The 20,310-nt window shown below is 45.7% G+C and overlaps 1 protein-coding gene across 2 annotated transcripts; it reads left to right on the top strand.

Annotated features, from left to right (window-relative positions):
* Window positions 1-992: 992 nt before the first annotated feature.
* LOC122174040 (uncharacterized) lies at window positions 993-12,264 on the top strand. 2 transcript variants are annotated; one of them, XM_042853957.2, is made up of 11 exons: window positions 993-1,184; window positions 1,993-2,096; window positions 3,323-3,441; window positions 3,569-3,727; window positions 4,838-5,046; window positions 6,148-6,251; window positions 6,842-6,960; window positions 7,394-7,567; window positions 8,699-8,901; window positions 9,750-9,853; window positions 10,993-12,264. In XM_042853957.2, the coding sequence occupies exons 1-11, from the start codon at window positions 1,018-1,020 to the stop codon at window positions 11,142-11,144; spliced, it is 1,614 nt and encodes a 537-aa protein (XP_042709891.1). In that variant the 5' UTR covers window positions 993-1,017; the 3' UTR covers window positions 11,145-12,264. The 2 variants fall into 2 exon arrangements, with proteins under 2 accessions (XP_042709891.1, XP_065415088.1); XM_065559016.1 differs by lacking the exon at window positions 993-1,184 and adding an exon at window positions 1,228-1,424.
* Window positions 12,265-20,310: the final 8,046 nt, after the last annotated feature.

Consider the following 20,310-nt stretch of genomic DNA (forward strand, 5'->3'; position numbering starts at 1 on the left):
ACACCCTGGAGCAACTGACTGGCCTGAGGTTCACTAGCAATGCCATTGCCTCGCCTGTAAATCTTTCCCCTTGTCTTTGCAGTTCGACGTAAGTGATAATCTCACTTCAACTCAACTGGCTCATGTCTTCTTTGGCGCTGATGTCCTGGACGATATTGGCATGGCTGAGACCCTCCTGATGTCCCTGCAGAGCAGGCCACTTGGCGATGTTGTTGCCTTTGTGACTGAGTTTGCGGCCATCGCTCCTCAGGTAATGTACTGATACGGAGAGGTGAATGTGGGTCCTTATGGATTGATCATTTCCAGATAGCAAAGCGCACACTGCAGGGCAGGGCTCAGTGACAGATCAGCCTTCTCTTCTTTACTGAGATTGCTGGGACTACCCCCCCAGGAGCTGCTGGTTTTGTGAGTACCCTCAAATAGCCTGGTTCCCTTCCCGGTCAAAGGAAAAGCAAGAGGGTTTGCCAGGTGGTAGCCAGACACCAGAGCAGACCAGCTTTGCTGTGGCTTCTGCCCAGAGTCAAACTGGTCCTCAGAGAGTGAATCTTCCTAGTGAGCCAATACAGCACCATTATCTGAGCCAGCAGAAGGAGTGCTACTAAACTCAAGTTACTGTCCAACCTGGCAGGCAGGAGCTAAACAGGAGAGCTCGCTCTGGTTCAAGTTTAGCTGTATATTCCATCAGGACACTTCATTTCGTGTAAGGTTTTGTCATGCTGCATTTGCATCTTTAACATCCTTTGTCATGCTGAGTAGCGGAAATTACATATTGCTGAAGAAGACACTGTATTAGTCCCAGGGAGGATTTAAATTGATATTGGATCCTCCTAAACTTCTATGAACACTTTTAGCTGGCATGTGTTTTATTACCCCCGGACATCCATGTATGTCACAGTAGGAGTCGGTCAGCAGCTCCTCCTGTCTGATTGTACATTGTAACAACCCTGCTTGTGTTTTGTTGTCTTTGTTTTGCAGCAGGGTATCATGTCCCTGGCAAACACACAAGTGCGAGATGCAATGTTCAGCGCCATCTTCTCCAAAGTCCAAGGCCAGTTCACCACTTTCAGCATCTTTCAGTATAAGGACTGGTTCCAGAACAAGCTCAGGTTATGGCTTGCCAGCATAAATGCCTCTGCCCTGGCAACCATCCCAAAGAAGATACCTTGCGGAGTTTACCAAATCATGTGAGCATTCTGCTGCCTAGATTCATTTTACCCAGGATGCACTGCACTGAAAGTTGTTAGAGAGACCTCTGGAATCTCAGCTGCGGAAAACGCAGATGAGCCTTTTGCTTCAATGTTTGCCCCAGGAAGAGAACCTCTGCTTGTCTGCTTGCTCCTGCCTGAGCAGGGGAATTTGATGGCATTGCAATGCAGACAGAGTTACGAGTTCCTGGTTTGATCTGGGACAGAGACAAATGAGAAGTTAGTTCCATTTCTCTCTTCTTTCCCATTGTAGCAGCCCATATTTTTATGCTTTCACTTTCACGACTGGAGGCTGTGGGAGGAGCTTTGTGATTCATCCGAGTGAACATTCTGTTGTGTGCAGCATCTCTCCAGAGCAGTGGTTTTCAAACTGAGGTGTGTTACTCTTAGAGGTGCACGAGCTCTTGTCAGGGGCACGCGAGAAAAATCTGTAATGGCTGACTATGCACTTTATTTAGTAAGACTTGGCAATCTAATCGTAGGTCTATTATGACCCTATCTCAGATGGGGGTACTCGGTAGACTACATTATTTGGAAAGGGGTACGCAGCCTAAAAAGTTTGAAAACCACTACTTTAGAGGAACAAATTCCCCAATTCCCCTGCCAAAAGAAGGAGGTTTTGCACAGACTGTAGAATGCAGGTAGCAAACTGCACATTGAATCACTACAGACTCATCCTATCAGACCATTTTACAAAGCTATGGTATCTTTAGTGGCTCCTGGCAAAGAACTGGAGTGAGGTTTTATCTAATATACCAAATATCCGCCCCCCCTTCTTTTCCCACAGAATGGCTGGCCTAGACAGCAGCTTCCAAGACATGTCACCAGCGAGCCAACAAGATGTTTACAACTTTGCAAAAGACTACCTTACCGCCAAGGCCTCTCAAGGGGGTACGTTTAAAGTGTCCTGCAAACTTTTACATTCTGTTACTCGTCTACATTTATATAAATCATAGGGAAAATGTCAATCTGGGGGCCATGAATATCCTGGAGAATTGCCTTATTTAAAAACCAACGGAGGTAAACTGACCTGGCTGTTTGGACGTGATCAGGCTACAGCGTCCCCAGAATGCCAGAGAACCGGGCTGGAAGAGACCCCGTTTGCGGTTATTCCCACCGATATCAGGGCAGGCCCTCAGCTGGTGTGAACCAATGCACTTCCGTTTGCAATGGAGCGATGGTCATTTACCAGCTGAGGTTCTGGTCCATCTATCTTAGGGACTTGCATGGCCCCTGTTACTATAGTATTTCAGTACCTCGCAATTGTTAGTGTATTTATCCTCACAGTACTCCTGAGAGGCAGGGCAGTGTTTTTATCCCCATTCTACACATGGGGCAATTAGTCTCCCAGGATGAGATTTTTAAAGGCACCTAGAGATGCAGATAGGAGTCGAGTGGAATTTTCAAAAGTGCCTAAGTAGGTTAGCGCCTAACTCCCTTTGAAGAAATTGACTACAGACAAACTAAACCATGAGTAATGTGTTACTGAATGTTATTTGATGCTCTACAGGACTGATCCAACAAAGGAACCATATTTAGTATAGTTCCATTTATCCAAAACCCAATTATCTGAACCTCTGCATTATCCACATTCCTTCCTTGTCCCCCATGTAGTTTGTGCTGGGGGACAAGGAAGGGGTCTAGATAATGTAGAGATCTGGATAATAGAGCAGAGACCCCCCTAGCCAGGACTGCGAGGAGGAACAGGACAATGAGTCCTGGACCATGGGGGAAGTCACCCCACTGCTGAATGGATCCTGCCCACTCGATTATCCAAATTCCTAATTATCCGACTAAAATCCACCTCCCCCCTGCTGCTCAGATCCTCGGGCGTGTACTGTACTGGCAAATCAACCTGATTCAGCAACTGACAGAAAACATTTCTCAAATGAACTATTTGCAATTAATTCAGCTGGTGGGAACTGACTCCCAGTTTCTTTGTTCAGAGCAAGCTCTTTAATGTCAGCATCCCTTAGCTTTGTAGATATTACTCTGTATGCACACTGCTGTAGCTCGGCATAGCCACAATAATCTCAATGGAGCGATGTTGACCGAGACCAGCTGGGGCTCTGGCCCTTGGGCACACAGCACTTCCTCAACCTATGTTTTATTTAAAGGGGCTCCGTGCACTGAGAATACCCGGGGAAGCTTGGGCTGGCTACACACAAACTTGGGCTCCTTCAGCACTTTGGCCAGTTATGGAGAACTGATTGGCCTCAACGCAGACTTCAGTGCTGTAAGTATCCCTAGGGCCAGAGGCACAGGCAGAGTCCTCTTGCCAGCAGCTTGGTTTTCCTTTTTGCTGCTGGCACATGTTTTGCTGCAAAAGAACCAGCCAATGGTTTTTGCGTTTGGTTTCCTAGGTCGATGCAGTAGCGGGTCTCAGCCCAGTGCAACTAGCGTCTTACGTGCTGGCAAGTGACGTTCTGCGGGACAGCGACAAAGCGGGCAAGGTCTTCGGCTCTCTGAACTCCCACACCGTTGGGGAGTTTCTGGATGCATTCAATGCCGCTGCCCAGCAGGTAAATATATCCCCTTCCATTCAACAGGTTGGAAAGCACAATGTAGGCCTCAGGCATGCACCAATGGTGGACTTGACCTGCTAAACATAAGGAGATTCCTTCATGTTTAGTCTGGGCTCCCACCATGGGATATATACAAGTTCCATCCTTGCATGACTACTGCTCTGCCACAGTGTATTCCCACATGGATTTCAGCGTTGTCAGAAAAGTTAATCAATGTAAATGTACACACCTAGGAACAAAGAGCATGGGCCATATTTACCGGATGGGGCACTCTATCCTGGGAAGCAGTGACTCTGAAAAAGATTTGGAGGTTGTGGATAATCAGCTGAACGTGAGCGCCCAGTGTGTCGCTGTGGCCAAAAGAGCTAATTCAATCCTTGGATGCATAAACAGGAATCTCGAGGAGGAGCTGCTGGATTCCTGGGTCCAGTTCTGGTGCCCACAATTCAAGAAGGAGGTTGATAAACTGGAGAGGGTTTAGACGAGAAGAGCCACGGGAATTATTAAAACATTAGAGTGATAGACTCAAGGAGCTCAATCTATTAGCTTAACAAAGAGAAGGTTAAGGGGTGACTTGATTACAGTTTATAAATATCTACATGGGGGAACAAATATTTAACAATGGGCTCTTCAATCTAGCAGAGAAAGGTCTAACACAATCCAATGGCTGGAAGTTGAAGCTAGACAAATTCAGACTGGAAATAAGGCATAAATGTCTAATGGTGAGACCTGCAGAATGAGGTGGACAAGGCCACATTTTGAGTGTGCATTTGTACACACAATTTGCATCTTCAAGAACCATGATCTGGATGCACAACCATAGTAACCCCACATGCAGATGACCAGGTCATCGTCTACGTGGTTAAGCAGGCAGTTACCAAATTTGCATGCACAGCCGGAATTACCGCACATGCAAATTAGGTGAGGAACTCTTGTCTGAATAGCATGGCCCATGGTCAATCTCATGGCTGAGGAATGCATTTCTGGGACCTGAATTTGACTCCTCAATGCCAGCGCAGCAGGTATCCTTTGATATTAAGCTACCACTCTCCAGTTGCCGGTAACAGTGCAAATTCTAATGCTGCTCTCTCTCTCTTCTGATTGCAGCAGCATCTCTCTCAGCTGCCTCATGCCGATGTGAGAAGATTCATCCTGGGCGAGATCTTTTGCCATTTAAGCACTGTGTTTAAGCTCTTCACCACTGAGGACTATGCCGTCTGGTTCGGGGAAAGACTCACTCTCTTCCTGAGCAGCCTCGAAGCACAGAATCTTGGCTTTTTACCTAACGACATGTCGTGCGACTCCCTCGCAGCCATGTGCGTATCCCATCCATATCTAGCTCAGTGCTACCCATCATGGAGGCCAGAAAAAATGTCTTAGTCATACAGAGGCCCTCTGTTTCATTCTAGCTGGGGAACCCAATCACTAAGCTATGGGAACAGCCTCTTCGACACTGATAGTCATAGGTGGGGTTGGGAAGGAACTTTCCCCCAGGTCAGATTGGAAGAGACCTTGGGGGTTTTTCACCTTCCTCTGTGGTGTAGGGCATAGATCATCTACTGGGCTCATTTGGGCATAGGGTGACCAGATGTCCCAATTTTATAGGGACAGTCCAGATATTTGGGACTTTGTCTTATATAGGTGCCTATAACCCCACCCCCATCCCGATTTTCCACTCTTGCTATCTGGTCCCCGCTACAGGCATAACCCACTAACCAACTCGCTGCCATTGCAGGAGGCTTGAGCATTGGTGGCCCTTCAGTCTCTCCTGTTCTTTACCTGTGGCACACAATAGCTTAGTCTTTTGAAGACTGAAATGCTTTAGTCTCACTAAAGTCACTGGGCTCAATACAGGGGCATCAGAGTGAAATTTAATGGCCCTGTGCTGTACGGAGGTCAGACAAGGCGATCTGATGGGGCCCAAAACTCTGTGACACTAACACAAAGTCAGACCTGACATCAGACCTGAGTCTCTTGTACGGAGGTGCTGAGCGCTGACCGATAGGCTCGTGCTATGCTGACATATCAGTGACCTGTAAGAGGCCATGAACTGAACTTCACAGGGGCTCCGAAGCTAAGGCGCTGCTCTTCTGCCATACACCAGTGGGCCGGTGAGGAGGGGGAATTAGAGTGAGGCCTTCTATCGAAATGGGAGACTCTGAATGAATCGGGGCACGGCCCAGTTAACTCCTGTGAGGAAGGAAAAAGCTGCATTTGTCCTGTGACACGTTCTGGGTCTGTTCCTTACTATTCTGTACTAGCAGGTCGAGCAGAGTCCTTCCGCTCACCTGGTAGAAGCCTTTGTACTTACAGGGAGAGTGTGGGCACTCTTCCCTGTCACGTAGTTTAGCTGAGAGTAATCTGGACACTGACCTTTACGTTGTCCTAGTAGCAAATGAAATCTCCATATTCTGCAGAGTGAAGATCCTGAGTGACCATAAAGCGAATGGGACATATGAGAACCCACAGGACATCTTCTCATTTATAAAGAGAGTTCTTCACTTCCAGCTGCAAAACTCAGGTAACAAAGACCTAGGTCCTTTGGATCGCTGCGTCTTAGGACAATGGAAAGATGGCAATATTCAGGCACTGCATGATCTACCACTGTTTAAGCAGACTCCAAGCTTTGTTCTGATCTCTAGCAAAGGACAACTATCCATAGGTGACCAGTCTCCTTTTACTCCTCACCATCCACCAGGCTGCCCTCTGGGGGCATTGCTTTGAGAGGGGCACTCTCTGTCTATTTTGAAAACTAAAATCTTTCCTAGACTGTGCAGAAGGTTGCAGTGCAGAAGCACAGGGTTTAAACCAGGACTAAGGTGAAAAATGCTTCATGGCAACTGATCATGCAGCGCGTATAGGAGATTTGCAGCTCCCTGATTCCTGCCTCTTGGAATCCCATTGAATTCAATGAGGTCTCAACGCATGTACATCAGAGCAGAATTTGATCTCTCTCTAAACCCTTAAGGTTTGAATGCCAAACTGGAAGCCCTGCAGCATGGTCCATGGTTGTGTTTTGTCACCAGTGAGGACTCACAGTGCTAAAGGCCTCAGCTATTCAATACAGAGAAGAATGATAGTTTTCCTGACGCTTTCCTTCCCTTCCCGTAGGCTCGGCCTGTGCTCAGGGAATCACCACAGACAGGCAATGGCTGCTACAGTATTTTGGGCTCTTCACTGTTTATGGCTCGTACTCCGACTTCATCACGTTAAACAGCAGACTCCATGGGGTAAGGGCTAGATTTGAAACTAGGGCATTTTGTTCTCAGTAGGAAAACAAGCTTACATTTAATGGGGCGGGGTCCAACCAGATTAGGTCAGCATTGTTTGACTCAGCATTGGAGCCAAAATTAAACCTCGGGGGAGGGGGAGAAGAAAGATTTCAGTTTCAAGCTTCCAAAGATGGTTCCTGCTAAGCAGGCAAAGAAGACACTGATTTTAAAGCACAGACCGTCTCTTGGGCGTGTCCTCTCCAAATCATTCGTTTAATAGGATAAAACCATTGTCCTGGCAATTGCTCACAGCCAAATGATACACTTTGCCCCTCAGCTAAAAATGCTCACTGGATCTGGGTTCAGTTTCCAAACATGTCAAAGTTCAGGGGCGCTGAGATCTGGGAGTCTGACGTGGTTCTCACTTACCTGTGTTCTCTGTCTGATGCAGCATGACTCCCTAGACCTTTTCTCAGCAAGTACACTGGCCCAACTGTCTGCTCAAAGCAACACCATCTATAGCACTGCGGCCATCCAGTTGGTCTTCCAGGCAATCAGAAGCAAGGAGGAGCCACTCCAGCACCTCAGCACTTACCTGGATGATCTCAACACCCTACTGCTGAAGGTAAAAAAACAGATCAACTACATTAGTAGAGTCTCCTGGGTTCATACACATGCTGCTTGTGTATCTTTCATGCTAGCAGAACTGACACTCACTCTGGGACCTTCGTGGCCCCGAAACAGTAGATCTACCAGATGAGCCAGAAAGGAGTTTGTCCCGGCTGATGCAGTAGGAGCTGTGACATGTTTGTTTATCCCAGCTGGAATTTAGTCTAGCCCAAATCCCTGAGATCCTTATTCTGGCCTTGCTTAGGCAAAGTTCCCACCTGTCCTCCTGCACAAAGACCAGTTAAAAGGGCTTTCCTCAGAGGAACTACACGAAATCTACTGGGATGCTTTGGGGTTCCAGTCGAGTTTTGCTGCTGGAAAGCTCCGCATGAGGTCCCTGACGCACCAGCTTGTCTGCCCGGCCAGCAAACGCTGCAGGATTCTGCCAGTCCAAACCTTGCCTAGGGGGTAACATTCAGTGAACCCCAGCTCCTGAGATCCCCGGAGACATCGCTCTTCAGTGTCCGGCCCTCGCACTGAACTCTCACAGAGGTGAGAGGTAAGCCAGTTAGTAGCCGCTATGTGAGATGCCATGTGCGTCCATGTGCGTGTGTTTACATGCACAGACTTTCTGCTGCTTGTGCTAGGACACCACATAACTCTGGTGAGTTGTAGCTGTCCTCACAGTAACAACAAAGGAAAGCAGACCAACCTGAGTGCATTCAATTATCAAGGTTTTATGGGATCTATGACTTGAAACCACTGACTCCGAAACCAGAGACCTTAGTGTGAGAGCAGCCCAATTCTCCTCTCAGTTACACCAGTCTAAATCAGGAGAACGTCCATGGAAGTTACCGACGTGTACCACTGGTGTGATGAAGAAGAGATTCAGGCACTGACTATCTGCTTTGCTGCCCAACTTTGCCTACAAGGAAAGCACAACCTGAGACCCTCACCCCACACCAATTTCCCAAAACCTCTCCAAGGTCACCCCAACTGGCTCATGTTTTCACCTCTTATAGCAGGTCAGGGAGGAGGAATTGTGATCATTTTGCCAATTTTTTCCTGCCATTCTTTCCACCTAAAATTCAAGATGTTTCAGCAGCTCTGCTCAGTGCCTGCCGTTCATTTCTCTTTCCTTCCTCAGAGCTCCGGTTTGCTAGGGAATTCCAAGGTGCGAGACACCATGCTAATGATGTCAGCAGAAATGGTCTTCCCACAAATCACGGCCTTGTCCCTGGAAGGCACAACCACGTGGCTCCACAGACTGAACTTGCTGCTCGCTGGTGTAAATGCAACAACATTGGAACTGCTGCCTCTGACTATGCCATGCCCATTTTACCAAGCCATGTGAGTACTCGCCTCTAGGGCTGCGTTCTGTTTTGAGTTTTGTTTGCATTGCTATTTGGGCAGGGGGTTCATCCTGGACGATTAATGTCACTCTCCAGTCATTTGCCGATGACGTAGTAGTGCCTATCCTTTACCTCCTTTTCCCATAGAACCAAAATCATTCATTCAGCCCACAAGTGCAACGGGTACTGCATTTCCTTAGAGGGGGGTACTGAGTATAAATTTTAACATCGCCAGCATTCAAATCCAGTTCATAAAATGTGTTTCCAGCAGAAAACTAAATCGTATTTCCTACCTGTAACGGGGAAGTCTCAGCAGAACATAGACACCGATTGCTTGGGGACAGGGACAGAGATTCTGAGCACAGGACCCTCCCTTTCCCATCTCGCTCCTTCAAGTCTCTGCTGCAAGTCTTTGGCACGGGTTCCCATGGGAGCCCACTGCTGAGTCAGGCACTTGGACATTGTTGAATAACAGGAGATGCTCTCTTCCCTATATGCTGCTGCAGTACTTTCAGTCAACAGAGAAAGGGACCGGACTTGGAAACCAAACCTCAGTCTGTAGCCTTAGAAAAACATTGGCTAGAGGGGTGGGTGGGTCGGTGGGTGTATAGGTTTGTGTCATCCCATGGGAGTGAGCTAGGAAGCTGTGGTACACAGGAAGTGGGACCAGGGATAAGACATTTCAAAGTGTTCCATTCACACCTTCTCACATGCCCTTACCCATGACAAGTTCCTGCCACTGTGGCTAACTGAGGATAACAGATAATAGGCAGCCAGTCCTGTACTCAGACACGCTACCACACCCGAGTGGAAGGAATTTGAGTGACATATGGTTTTATTTTGTAGCATTAACGCCGTTGGTGGAGTCTACTCAGAGTTATCAACCAGGAAGAGGCAAGATGTCTATGGATTTCAGAAGGCCTACCTGACTGCACAGTTCACAGACTCAGGTAAGAAGCTCGCATAGTAGGTGAAGGTATGGAGCTCATTCTTGTGATTTAGACAGCCTTGCACTGGAAGGAATTCCACCCTCTACGACACAGTGGCTTATCTGTCATCAGTACAGTAACTCCTCACTTAAAGCCATCCTGTTTAACGTTGTTTCGTTGTTATGTTGCTGATCAATTAGGGAACATGCTCATTTAAAGTTGTGCAATGCTCCCTTCTAACGTCTCGTTTGGCAGCCGCCTGCTTTGTCCACTGCTTGCAGGAAGAGCAGCCCGTTGCAGCTAGCTGGTGGGGGCTTGGAACCAGGGTGAACTGGCAGCCCCCTTATCATCTCCCCCATCAGCTCCCCGCTCCCCTAAGTTCCCTGTGCAGCAGCTGCCCAGCAGGCTAGCAATTGCAGCTGTCCCTCCCCGCACTGCCATGTGCTGCTCCTACCCTCTGCCTTGGAGCTGCTCCCCAAGACTCCTGCTTGATGTGTGGGGGGGAGGGGAGGAAGAGGAGGGCTAATGTCAGGGTGTCCCCCTCCCCCCTGCTTCTACAGCCCACTTACCCCATCTTCCATAGAGCGGGGGGGACACGACAGGGCTCAGGATGGAGGGAGCTTGCTGGCAGCAGCAGCTGCAGTCTCAGCAAGCTGATCTAATTAATAAGGCAGCGTACTTAAAGGGGAAATGCGCATCTCTCTCGCTCACACACAGAGTGTGTGTCTCTATCTCTGTCTGCGATGCTCTCTCCCCTCCCTCCATTCCTGCTGCCTTGTAGACTGTGAGAGTTAACCCTTGAGGGCTCAGCCGAGTGCTAGTTCATCATTTAGCAGTAAGGCATTCCCTGGGAAATATCCCACCCTCTGACTCCTCCACCTCAACCAAGCTTCACAATCATCATCCCTGTGGACCAGTATTCAATTCTTTGTTTAAAACTTATACTGTGTGTGTGTGTGTATAATATAGTCTTTTGTGTGGTGAAAAAAAATTCCCTGGAACCTAACCCCCTCATTTACATTAATTCTTATGGGAAAATTGGATTCACTTAATATCGTTTTGCTTAAAGTCGCATTTTTCAGGAACAGAACTACAGCGTTAAGTGAGGAGTTACTATAATATGGTCTGTTGTTTAACCCTTTGTATTCCAAACTTTTCAGGCTCAGCATGCAAGGATGGAACCCACGGGACCAGAGACTGGCTGCAAAAGAACATGGGAGAGTTCTGTTCTGTGGCTCAATTAAGCGAACTTCAAACCTTTTACCCAGACATTGATGGAGTAAGTTTTTCTAGCCAATGTGCTGAGCAATAGTAAAAGCCTCCGCTCTCTTCCAAGCAATCACAGTAGCTTCACGGGACCCGCATTTACAATGTTGAACATGAGAAGGATTCAGATTTTTAAGGAAGATGATTTTTTTCCCTCTCCTTTTCTCGGGTTCTCTTGGCTTTTCTAAAACAGCTACGTCTCCCAAAGCAGGGATCAGCTTGGGCCAAGGTGGGAGAAATATATGAGAGCTTAATATGAGGTAATATGAGAGGTTAAATTATCTTCCTTGCTGCTTGCCTTTTTCCTCAAAAACCTGTCTCTGATCAAAGATAAGAGTGAGCGTCCTAAGTTATCAGAACATTTTCAGATACCCCAATGGCCACGCTTGCAACATATCTGAAACACAGATGTATGCTCTTTGTATAGAGACAGGAAGGCCTATTTTATGTATTAGAGATCCCCTTTAAATCAAGCTGGTTTCAAGGCTGTAATATGTCTGGACTTTGCCATTCCTATTTGCCTCACACATTCTTCAAATTATAGCTTGCCTTTGAAAGCTACTAGCAGCAGGGTGCTGGAATAGCAAACACACACACATTGCTCCAGTTGGTAAGATAATTGTCTTCAACTTTTGTCCTAAGTTTAGTCTAATCAGTAGCAATGGGTTTTCTAACATGAGCGTTTACCACCTAATTTGTTCCATGGAAAGTGATTGTTAAGATGCTGACCGCACAATGCCAAAATGATCACTAGGGCAAACGTGTGTTAAGAAATGAAATGACCAATAGGAACAGATGAGTCCAACAATAACTGCATCCTATCAAAATAATATTTGATGGGAGAATATACATACTTAAATGTAACCATGCAGTTGGTTCTAAAGACAGAAATTACAGTAATGGAATACTTTAGAAGTATGACTTTAAATCCATAAATTCTGCTCATATTATCATGTGAAAAGTGAGGATTTTTTTGTGACCTCTTCATATGATTCTTTTCAAAACTGTGCATAATTGTAATATACCTGAAATTATGTTTATCCTTGAATTTCACCGATGCTCTGTAAGCCAGTGCTAACATTCATGGAAATGTTGATCTTGTTTCTAAACAATTTTATTCTGTGTGATTGTATCTGTCTACTCATCAATAAAAATTAATTTTAAAAACTGATTTAGTATGTTTCATATTGTTTTAAAGCATTCTTAATGTACACGTCGGCACTGATAGTATTTAAAATTACTTTGAACTACCAGGTTTGTAGTGGTACAAAAACATAATGGCAAACTGGTTGCTACTGGTTGAACTAAACTGTAAATATTTCTGTTATCTCATAATACTGATCACAATTTGCCAGTTTCTTAAAGAGATCAAGAAGTTACACCACATTATCGCATGCCATTTTATTAATAACACATGAATACATGCTCCATTTCGATATCTTTATATAAGGAGGATGCATTAGCCAATAAAACTTTGCACTCTAATATTTTTAGCAAATGTTAAGTACCAACTATATTAGACCTTCACCGCTTTGCATCAGTTTACCTCTCTAACGGAAGTTCAGTTAGAACTTCACAACATTGTTCTGTTCTAGTCTCGATAGGTTCTTATACGACACTGATCACCACAGTGTCAGAACACTTTCCAGTAGTGCATTAAGCAGCATGACTAGCACGTGAGCTGCACCAGTGTATCAGTTGGATATCGCCACTGATATGCAGGCTATTAAGGCATTACAAGATGCAACTTTTCTCTTTTTGATGTACATGGATATGATGCATCACAGTCTTCATTTCCAGTGCAGTAGCATTAGAGCATTTCAGTCTGATCATACACGTTGGGCTATCACTGCCATTGAGCGTGCACAGCTCTGAAATGGAAGGTTTCATCGGTAACTCTTATGACAGCCATTCATAAAAAGAGTCGTCTGTCAAAACATTTTTGTACCAAGAACATTAACTTGAAGAAACTGGCAAAGTGAGGTCTCTGCATGCTGCACTGGTTAAGGATCATTGCATATTTTTTGTATAATTATTTCTCTTGGAGATAGGCCTGTATTAGAACCCCAGATCAGAAACCTATCAGACGTTGGGAAAGGCCAGATTCAGCTGAACTTCTTGCCTCAAGTCTTTATCTTACTTATTAGTGATGATACATGAAAAGAAAACAACCCAGCTTGACTCTCAGATCCCAGGCTGAGTTTGCCAGGTCAGCAGTTAGAAAAAGACATATTTTTTCCCCTGGGAACCAAGCACGTTATGTATGGGAATAAAGGAGACATGATAATGTGACTCCACTGCCATTTTTAAAGAGGCACCCTTCAGAACAGAACTGCACTTTAACTATTCTAACATGGGGAACCAATGAAAAAATAAGATGACTGGGACAAGGAACACCATCAAGCCTTTAACTTGTTAGAGGAGAAATTGCTTCTTGCACCAGACACAGATCTTCAGCGTCCATTCGCTGTGCTTTCTATTTATAGTCCTGTACAACACACAATACACTAAGGATTGTCCACACACACACACAAGCAGATAGTCCCTGCCCTGGGAACTTACAATCAAAGAAAACAAGGTCCATATGATGATTGGGGAGAAAGGGGCACAGTCAGAATATATACAATGTTTATATACACTGGAGTACTTTTGGCTTTAGCAAATAATTACACATCACCTATATCTAAAGGCCCTCAGCCTAGCAATAATTAGTTGGCCAATTTCTTGTCAGTATCATGTAAGTAGGTCTTGAAGGAGGAGAGGGTGGTGTCCTTATGGAACATTTCTTTGAGAGCATCCATGCTTAAGACGGCAGGGTGGAAGAAGCAGCAGACAGGTGAGGAGTCAGGGCAGACCAGAGGGAGCTGGGAGGGGAGAGGCAATATGATGAATGACAAGGTGGAGAAGTAGGGAGGGTAGAGCAAATGGATGCTACAGACTTAGACTTAGGGGGCAGTGCAGGACTGGATTGCTGATGAGGAAGGACATCCCTTTGCTGGTGCCAAAATGTCACTGAGTGATATTGATATCGCGGTTTCTTTGGGGGAAATGATGACGAAGCTCTAACATTATGACAATTACCAGCTCCTAAGGATATTACTTTAGAACCGACTCTCCTTCAGATCTCCAGAAACAGAGAATAGGAAAAAAAAAAACCTAACTAAATCCATTAGGAAAAAAGGAAGTTCCACTGATGTGTAATAACCCATCTACAGCTAGACATAAACGCAGCTTTTGAGATTCTCCCCTCAAAGTCTCTTGAAAAGAAACTCCCGGGATTTTATATCCATCGTCCTCCCATCATCCTTAGGATCAGACTATTCACTCTTCTCTTCCACCCTTCAGACCAGGGAAATGAGGGATTCTGAATCCTCTGCCCTACACCACATCTGTTTTGCTGTCAAGGCCAGACTGTCCCTATCTCTAAGGGCAGGTCTTCACTACGGGGGGGGGGGGGGGGGGTGGGGTGTCAATTTAAGATACGCAAATTCAGCTACGCGAATAGCGTAGTTGAATTCGACCTATCGGAACTGACTTACCCCGCTGTGAGGACGGCGGCATAATCGACCTCCGCGGCTCCCTGTCGACGGCGCTTACTCCCACCTCCGCTGGTGGAGTAAGAGCGTCGATTCGGGGATCGATTGTCGCGTCCCAACGAGACGCGATAATTCGATCCCCGAGAGATCGATTTCTACCCGCCGATTTAGGTGGGTAGTGTAGACCTAGCCTAAGACAGAAAGGTCAGACTGGTGATCAGTGCCCACCAATGCTTTGTTTACCTCGACTCACTGATGTTAGGACAACTGTCACCAACCTACACAGACCACAATGTCCCTTTACAATCTTATGGAGGAATCTGTTTTAAAGCCGGATCCCCAAACTAGCGTTTCCCCAAAATATGCATTTTCTTTCCCAGGAGTCCCAGTCCTGGAATAAGAGCAGGAATGGCTCTTGGAAGACTTTGCAGAGACCTTCTGGGGAGGGGACTCCATGTTGCCCTTACAGGCCAGTTCCCCAGCTGGGTTGACTTTGACTTCACCGGAGCTTTGTCAATTTACATGAGCTGAAGATCTGGCCCACAGAGCTTGCCTTGCGAAGTGGTGACCCTGCAGGGAAGTGTCACCTTCCGGAGACAGTTTGGAAAGTTGTCATTGTTTCAAACATAAACTTACATTGATGGACTGAAGGAACCAAAAGCTATAGGGGTAGCAAGTGCACCCAGTTGTTTTGAATTCCATGGGGACTGGCCCACCTGCTTTTCCTGCAGATCCCCAGGCGCTGTGTGATTGACAGGCCATGCTTCTTGCTCGTCCTGCACTAATGGGGTGGGGGGGTCCTCCCTTCTGGGACATCCCACCCACCAGCATGAACGCTCACTCTTACGGTGCACCTGTGCTTGTTCTTAGCTTAAAGCGCTCGATGTACTGACCCCGGAACAGATGGCGCAATTAACTGTGAATCTGACGCTGAACAGCCTGGAGGACACACTGCTAATCCTGGCCGTTCTGGACCAGAGTTCGTATTACACGATCTATAGATACATGAGGGAGTTTAATGTGTACGCGCACCAGGTAAGGCGCTAAAGAATCCATCATGTCTTCAGACTTCTATGTCATGTTAATTCTATTATTGTGGATGCGTTTGGTCCTATGTCTTGTTAGAACTGTCTTAAGCATACTACTTGCCCTCCCCTTTGCTCTCTACACACAGTGACACCCTCTACATACAATATAGCCCTAGGGCTGGGAATAGCTATGGTTAAACTTCAGGAAAACTTGAATGGTTCAAGGCACTGGGTTGAAAGCTACCAAGTGAGGCAGCAAATTCCCAGGCATTGGAGTTACTCGGGGGTGAGGATAGGTGACCGACTAGCATAGCTGCTTTAGGAATAATTAAGTCAATCCTACCACAGTGCAGGGGTATGAAATAGGTGATTAATTAACGATCTCTTCCAACTTCAACGGCTACACGATCTTGATACACATCTGCTTTTTCCATATTGCAGGCAAACCTGACTTCCTTGCCCAATGCTTCGGTTAGAGATTCAATACTAAGGACTGTGTTTATAAAGCTGAGATCCAAGTTCCACCTTTTCCTGACAGAAATCTGGGCAGACTGGTTCCAGAAGCAATTGCCCTTATTGCTCCCTGGTATAAATGAAACCTATCTTGCATGGCTGGGTACTAACTTCTCCTGTGACTCCTACCAGGCAGTGTGAGTATTACGATCCGGGCTGCAGGAATTGCAAGTCAAAGCTAGTATTCTGCTGAGAGCGCTAAGAAGGAGGTTTTGCTTTTCTGAGACAGCGTTCAATGTCTTACTCTCTCGGTAGTAGGCAAAACCAAGCGTGACTTATTAGACAGAATCAACATGTGGAACTGTTTTCTTTTTTGATTTTGCAACAGTACCGCAGATTCGGAACGCTTCCAGGAAAAGTGGAGAATAGTGTATGACATTTTTCCTGTAGCACCTACCATTAGAAACAGCATGCTTTGTCATCCTTTTCTTTATTTTTTCTTCAGAATCTAAAGTCAAATTAAAGAGAGACAACAGCCTCCGACGATACCTACCAGGATGATGCAATGAGGAGACACCTGCCTTTAAAGCTAAACCAGCCAGATTCCTTTCTCAGCCTCTCCTCTTTTGTCTCCTCAGAGTGAAAGGGTTTAACATCGCCTATGAATCTCTCTCGCCTTCCAGCAGGACTGATATATACAATGGTTACATGAAAACCTACCTCAGTCAACAATCACTTTCAACAGGTAACATCCGTACAGGAGTACTCTGATAGATTTTAAAGTGAAAGGGGACTTTTGATTGATTGTGATCATGGAGTCTGAACTCCTGCATAACACAAGCCATAAAATTTCACCCAGTGCATTCAGACCAGTAACTTGGGATTGATCTAGAATATATCTTGTAGAGCAGTGATTCTCAAACTTCTGTACTGGTGAACACTTTCACATAGAAAGCCTCTCAGTGCAACCCCTTCTTATAAATTAAAAACACTTTTTATATATTTAACACCATTATAAATGCTGGAGGCAAAGCGGGGTTTGGGGTGGGGGCTGACAGCTCACAATCCCCCATGTAAGAACCTTGTGACCCCCCTGAGGGGTCCCGGCCCCCAGTTTGAGAACCCCAGTTTTAGAGAGATGTCCAGTCTTGATTTAAAGACTCCAAGTGCTGGAGAAGACCCACCATATACCTGTAGATCAGCAGATGGCATTAGATGGCATATAGCTTCCTAGAAAAGAACTTTCTGTTTGAGTTTCTTGGGGCATGTTTCCCCGCCCCCCCTTAAAACCATTACAAGGAAATCAATCACAATTTGGAAGCAATAAATGCATCAGTGGCTTAAGGTACATATGCTCTGGAATTCTCCAGAAAGAAGTTATTCATCCTAGGCAACACATTTGTGGGCTCCGATTCTCCATTCCACCCAAGTAGCACTTCGTGTAGCACCCAACTCTACATATACAATGATGGGGTGTAAATTAGCTGTTACCACTCGAGAGAGAGATCTTGGCGTCATTGTGGAGAGTTCTCTGAAAACATCCACTCAATGTGCAGCGGCCGTCAGAAAAGCAAACAGAATGTTGGGAATCATTAAGAAAGGGATAGAGAATAAGGCAGAAAATATCATATTGCCTCTATATAATTCCATGGTACACCCACATCTTGAATACTGCATGCAGATGTGGTCGCCCCATCTCAAAAAAGATATATTGGAATTGGAAAAGGGTCAGAAAAGGGCAACAAAAATGATTAGGGGTATGGAATGGCTGCCGTATGAGGAGAGATTAAGAAGACGGGGACTTTTCAGCTTGGAAAAGAGACGACTAAGGGGGGATATGATAGAAGTCTATAAAATCATGACGGGTGTGGAGAAGGTAAATAAGGAAGTGTTATTTACTCCTTCTCAGAACACACAAACTAGGGGTCACCAAATGAAATGAATAGGCAGCAGGTTTAAAACAAATGAAAGGCACTATTTTTTCCACACAACATGGAATTCATTGCCAGGGAATGTTGTGAAGGCCAAGACCATAACAAGGTTCAAAAAAGAACTAGATAAATTCATGAAGGACAAGTCCATTGGTAGCTATTAACCAGGGTGGGCAGGAATGATGTCCCTAGCCTCTGTTTGCCAGAAGCTGGGAATGGGCGACAGGGGATGGATCACTTGATGATTCCCTGTTCTGTTCATTCCCTCTGGGGCACCCAACTGGCATTGGCCATTGTCAGAAGACAGGATACTGGGCTAGATGGACCTTTGGTCTGACCCAGTCTGGCCGTTCTATGTTCACCAGGATATAGGACAGGAAGGAACCAGGTGACTAAGTTACTTATGAGCCTCCCCCTATTCTTGGCTAGAATGGGGCCCAGTTGATTGCTCATAGTAAGTTAGAGCAGCCTCAGGGTTCCTCTAACATACACTTGACTGCAACAGCTGCCTCAAGGCCATTTGATTAGCTGAGATTAGTGAGAGCACTGCACTCAGTCAGGCAGACTCACTCTCCCCCCTGCTATTCTCCCTCTGCCTGGGGCTATAGCAGATTGCAGTGCAAAGCTGTGCCCGAGAGTCCTTTCTTCTGACACGGGCAGTATTTGCCAGAGGCTGGATCTGGCTGGTTTATAGCCCCTTTACACTGCCATGAGGCATAAAATGGCCAATACCTAAAGAAGAATTGAGCCCTATGTCTATGCATGTTCTTAATATCCTTTTACCTACCATGCAACAGTATGACCCTTGCGCCTCTTGTCCCATGATGTTTCTCTGTAACCATTATTGTGCATCATCTATACACGCAAATGTAAATCCTGGTTTCAGATACGTGGGATTGATTTTATTTGGTCACTAATCCTGCATTCTTCCTCTTTGATTGGTCCAAAATCTAGGAGTCGCTTGTGACAACCACACAGGGCTCATAAAGTGGGCTGACGTTAATCTTGGGGAATTCATTCAGCAATCATCAGTGCAAGACCTTGTCAGTTTCAATGCAGAATTTAAGAAGGTACTGGCCTGGCACTGGAATTTTCAACTTGTATAAAGTGTTAAATGCCGACATGGTTCCCGGGTTCATCATTCATGGTCTCGGTGTGTCACGTGAGCCTTGACAGCAACAAACCTCAATGCTACAGATGAAAAAGGGCCACCATTAATGGACAAAGGGCCAATCCTGCAAGAAGGTTCTGTGAGGTGTCGAGCACCCCTCTTCTCCCACTGCTCAGCACCTCACAGAATCAGGCCCACAGTATCCAAGGTTGCATCCTGAACAGTGTGGGGGAAAAAAAATTCCTCCTTATAGGCTCTGAAACAAAGACTCCTATTGACCTCAATGGGCTTTGGTTCAGACCCATATCAGTCTAACATTATGAAATTAATTTAAAACCTTCTTTGAGATCAACTCACCTGCTAACTACAGGTAATGTTGCAGTAATACTGAGTATTACAGTCTCTTTTCCCCAAAAATATTTAGGCTGGGATAACTAGCAGTTTGACTCCAGCTGATGGGGGATTGTTCCAGCCCAAATCAGATGGAATTTTGAAAGCTTATGTATTCTGCAACATCATATGTATTCTAAAGAACTTGACACAGTACATGGATGTTTCTGTATCTGCTGCTAGAAGAGAACCACACTGAAAGAATAAAATCCACATGTTTGGGGAGATATTGGTTGCTGGAGTGTAAATTGCTCCCTGACCAATCCCTTTCAAACGAAGCAGTGTGAGAGTCAATGCTACATTAAACCTGGCCCATTTCATGGCTCTCCAAACATTTGTAACCTTCTACATTTTTAATTAAACTTGATTTTTTTCGCTTGCTTCAGGCCAATCTGACAGAGTCCCAAATTACCACAGTGAACATTATGATGCTGACAGCTGTCTGGAACAAACTCAGTTCCAACTTCTCAACCTTTACGCCTCTGGATTGGAGACATTTGTTCCAAGAAGACTTGCATGCACTACTTCCCAGCATGAATTCAACCTATCTTCATCTCCTCCCGGCCAACATCAGCTGCTCCTCTTACCAGGAAATGTGAGTATCTGCCTGCTCACCGTTTCAAGCATCATGCTGACATAGGAAGATTTCTAAGAACGATTTTCCAGGGAGTTTTTTTTAATCAACAAGGGAGATGAGATTTGCTAATCCTTGATAGCCCTTAGGAACATTCCATTTCACACTTTTCTTTACCTAACTGTAGCA

This window comes from Chrysemys picta, chromosome 10, assembly GCF_011386835.1.
Source record: "Chrysemys picta bellii isolate R12L10 chromosome 10, ASM1138683v2, whole genome shotgun sequence".
Lineage (NCBI taxonomy): Eukaryota > Metazoa > Chordata > Testudines > Emydidae > Chrysemys > Chrysemys picta.

Excerpts from the sequence above, each read along its gene's own strand:
- LOC122174040 (XM_042853957.2), top strand. The coding sequence starts at position 1,018 with ATGTTCAGCGCCATCTTCTCCAAAGTCCAAGGCCAGTTCACCACTTTC. Across the intron at positions 6,252-6,841 it reads CTTCCAGCTGCAAAACTCAG|GCTCGGCCTGTGCTCAGGGA; the intron begins GTAACAAAGACC and ends CCCTTCCCGTAG. Across the intron at positions 7,568-8,698 it reads TCAACACCCTACTGCTGAAG|AGCTCCGGTTTGCTAGGGAA; the intron begins GTAAAAAAACAG and ends TTCCTTCCTCAG.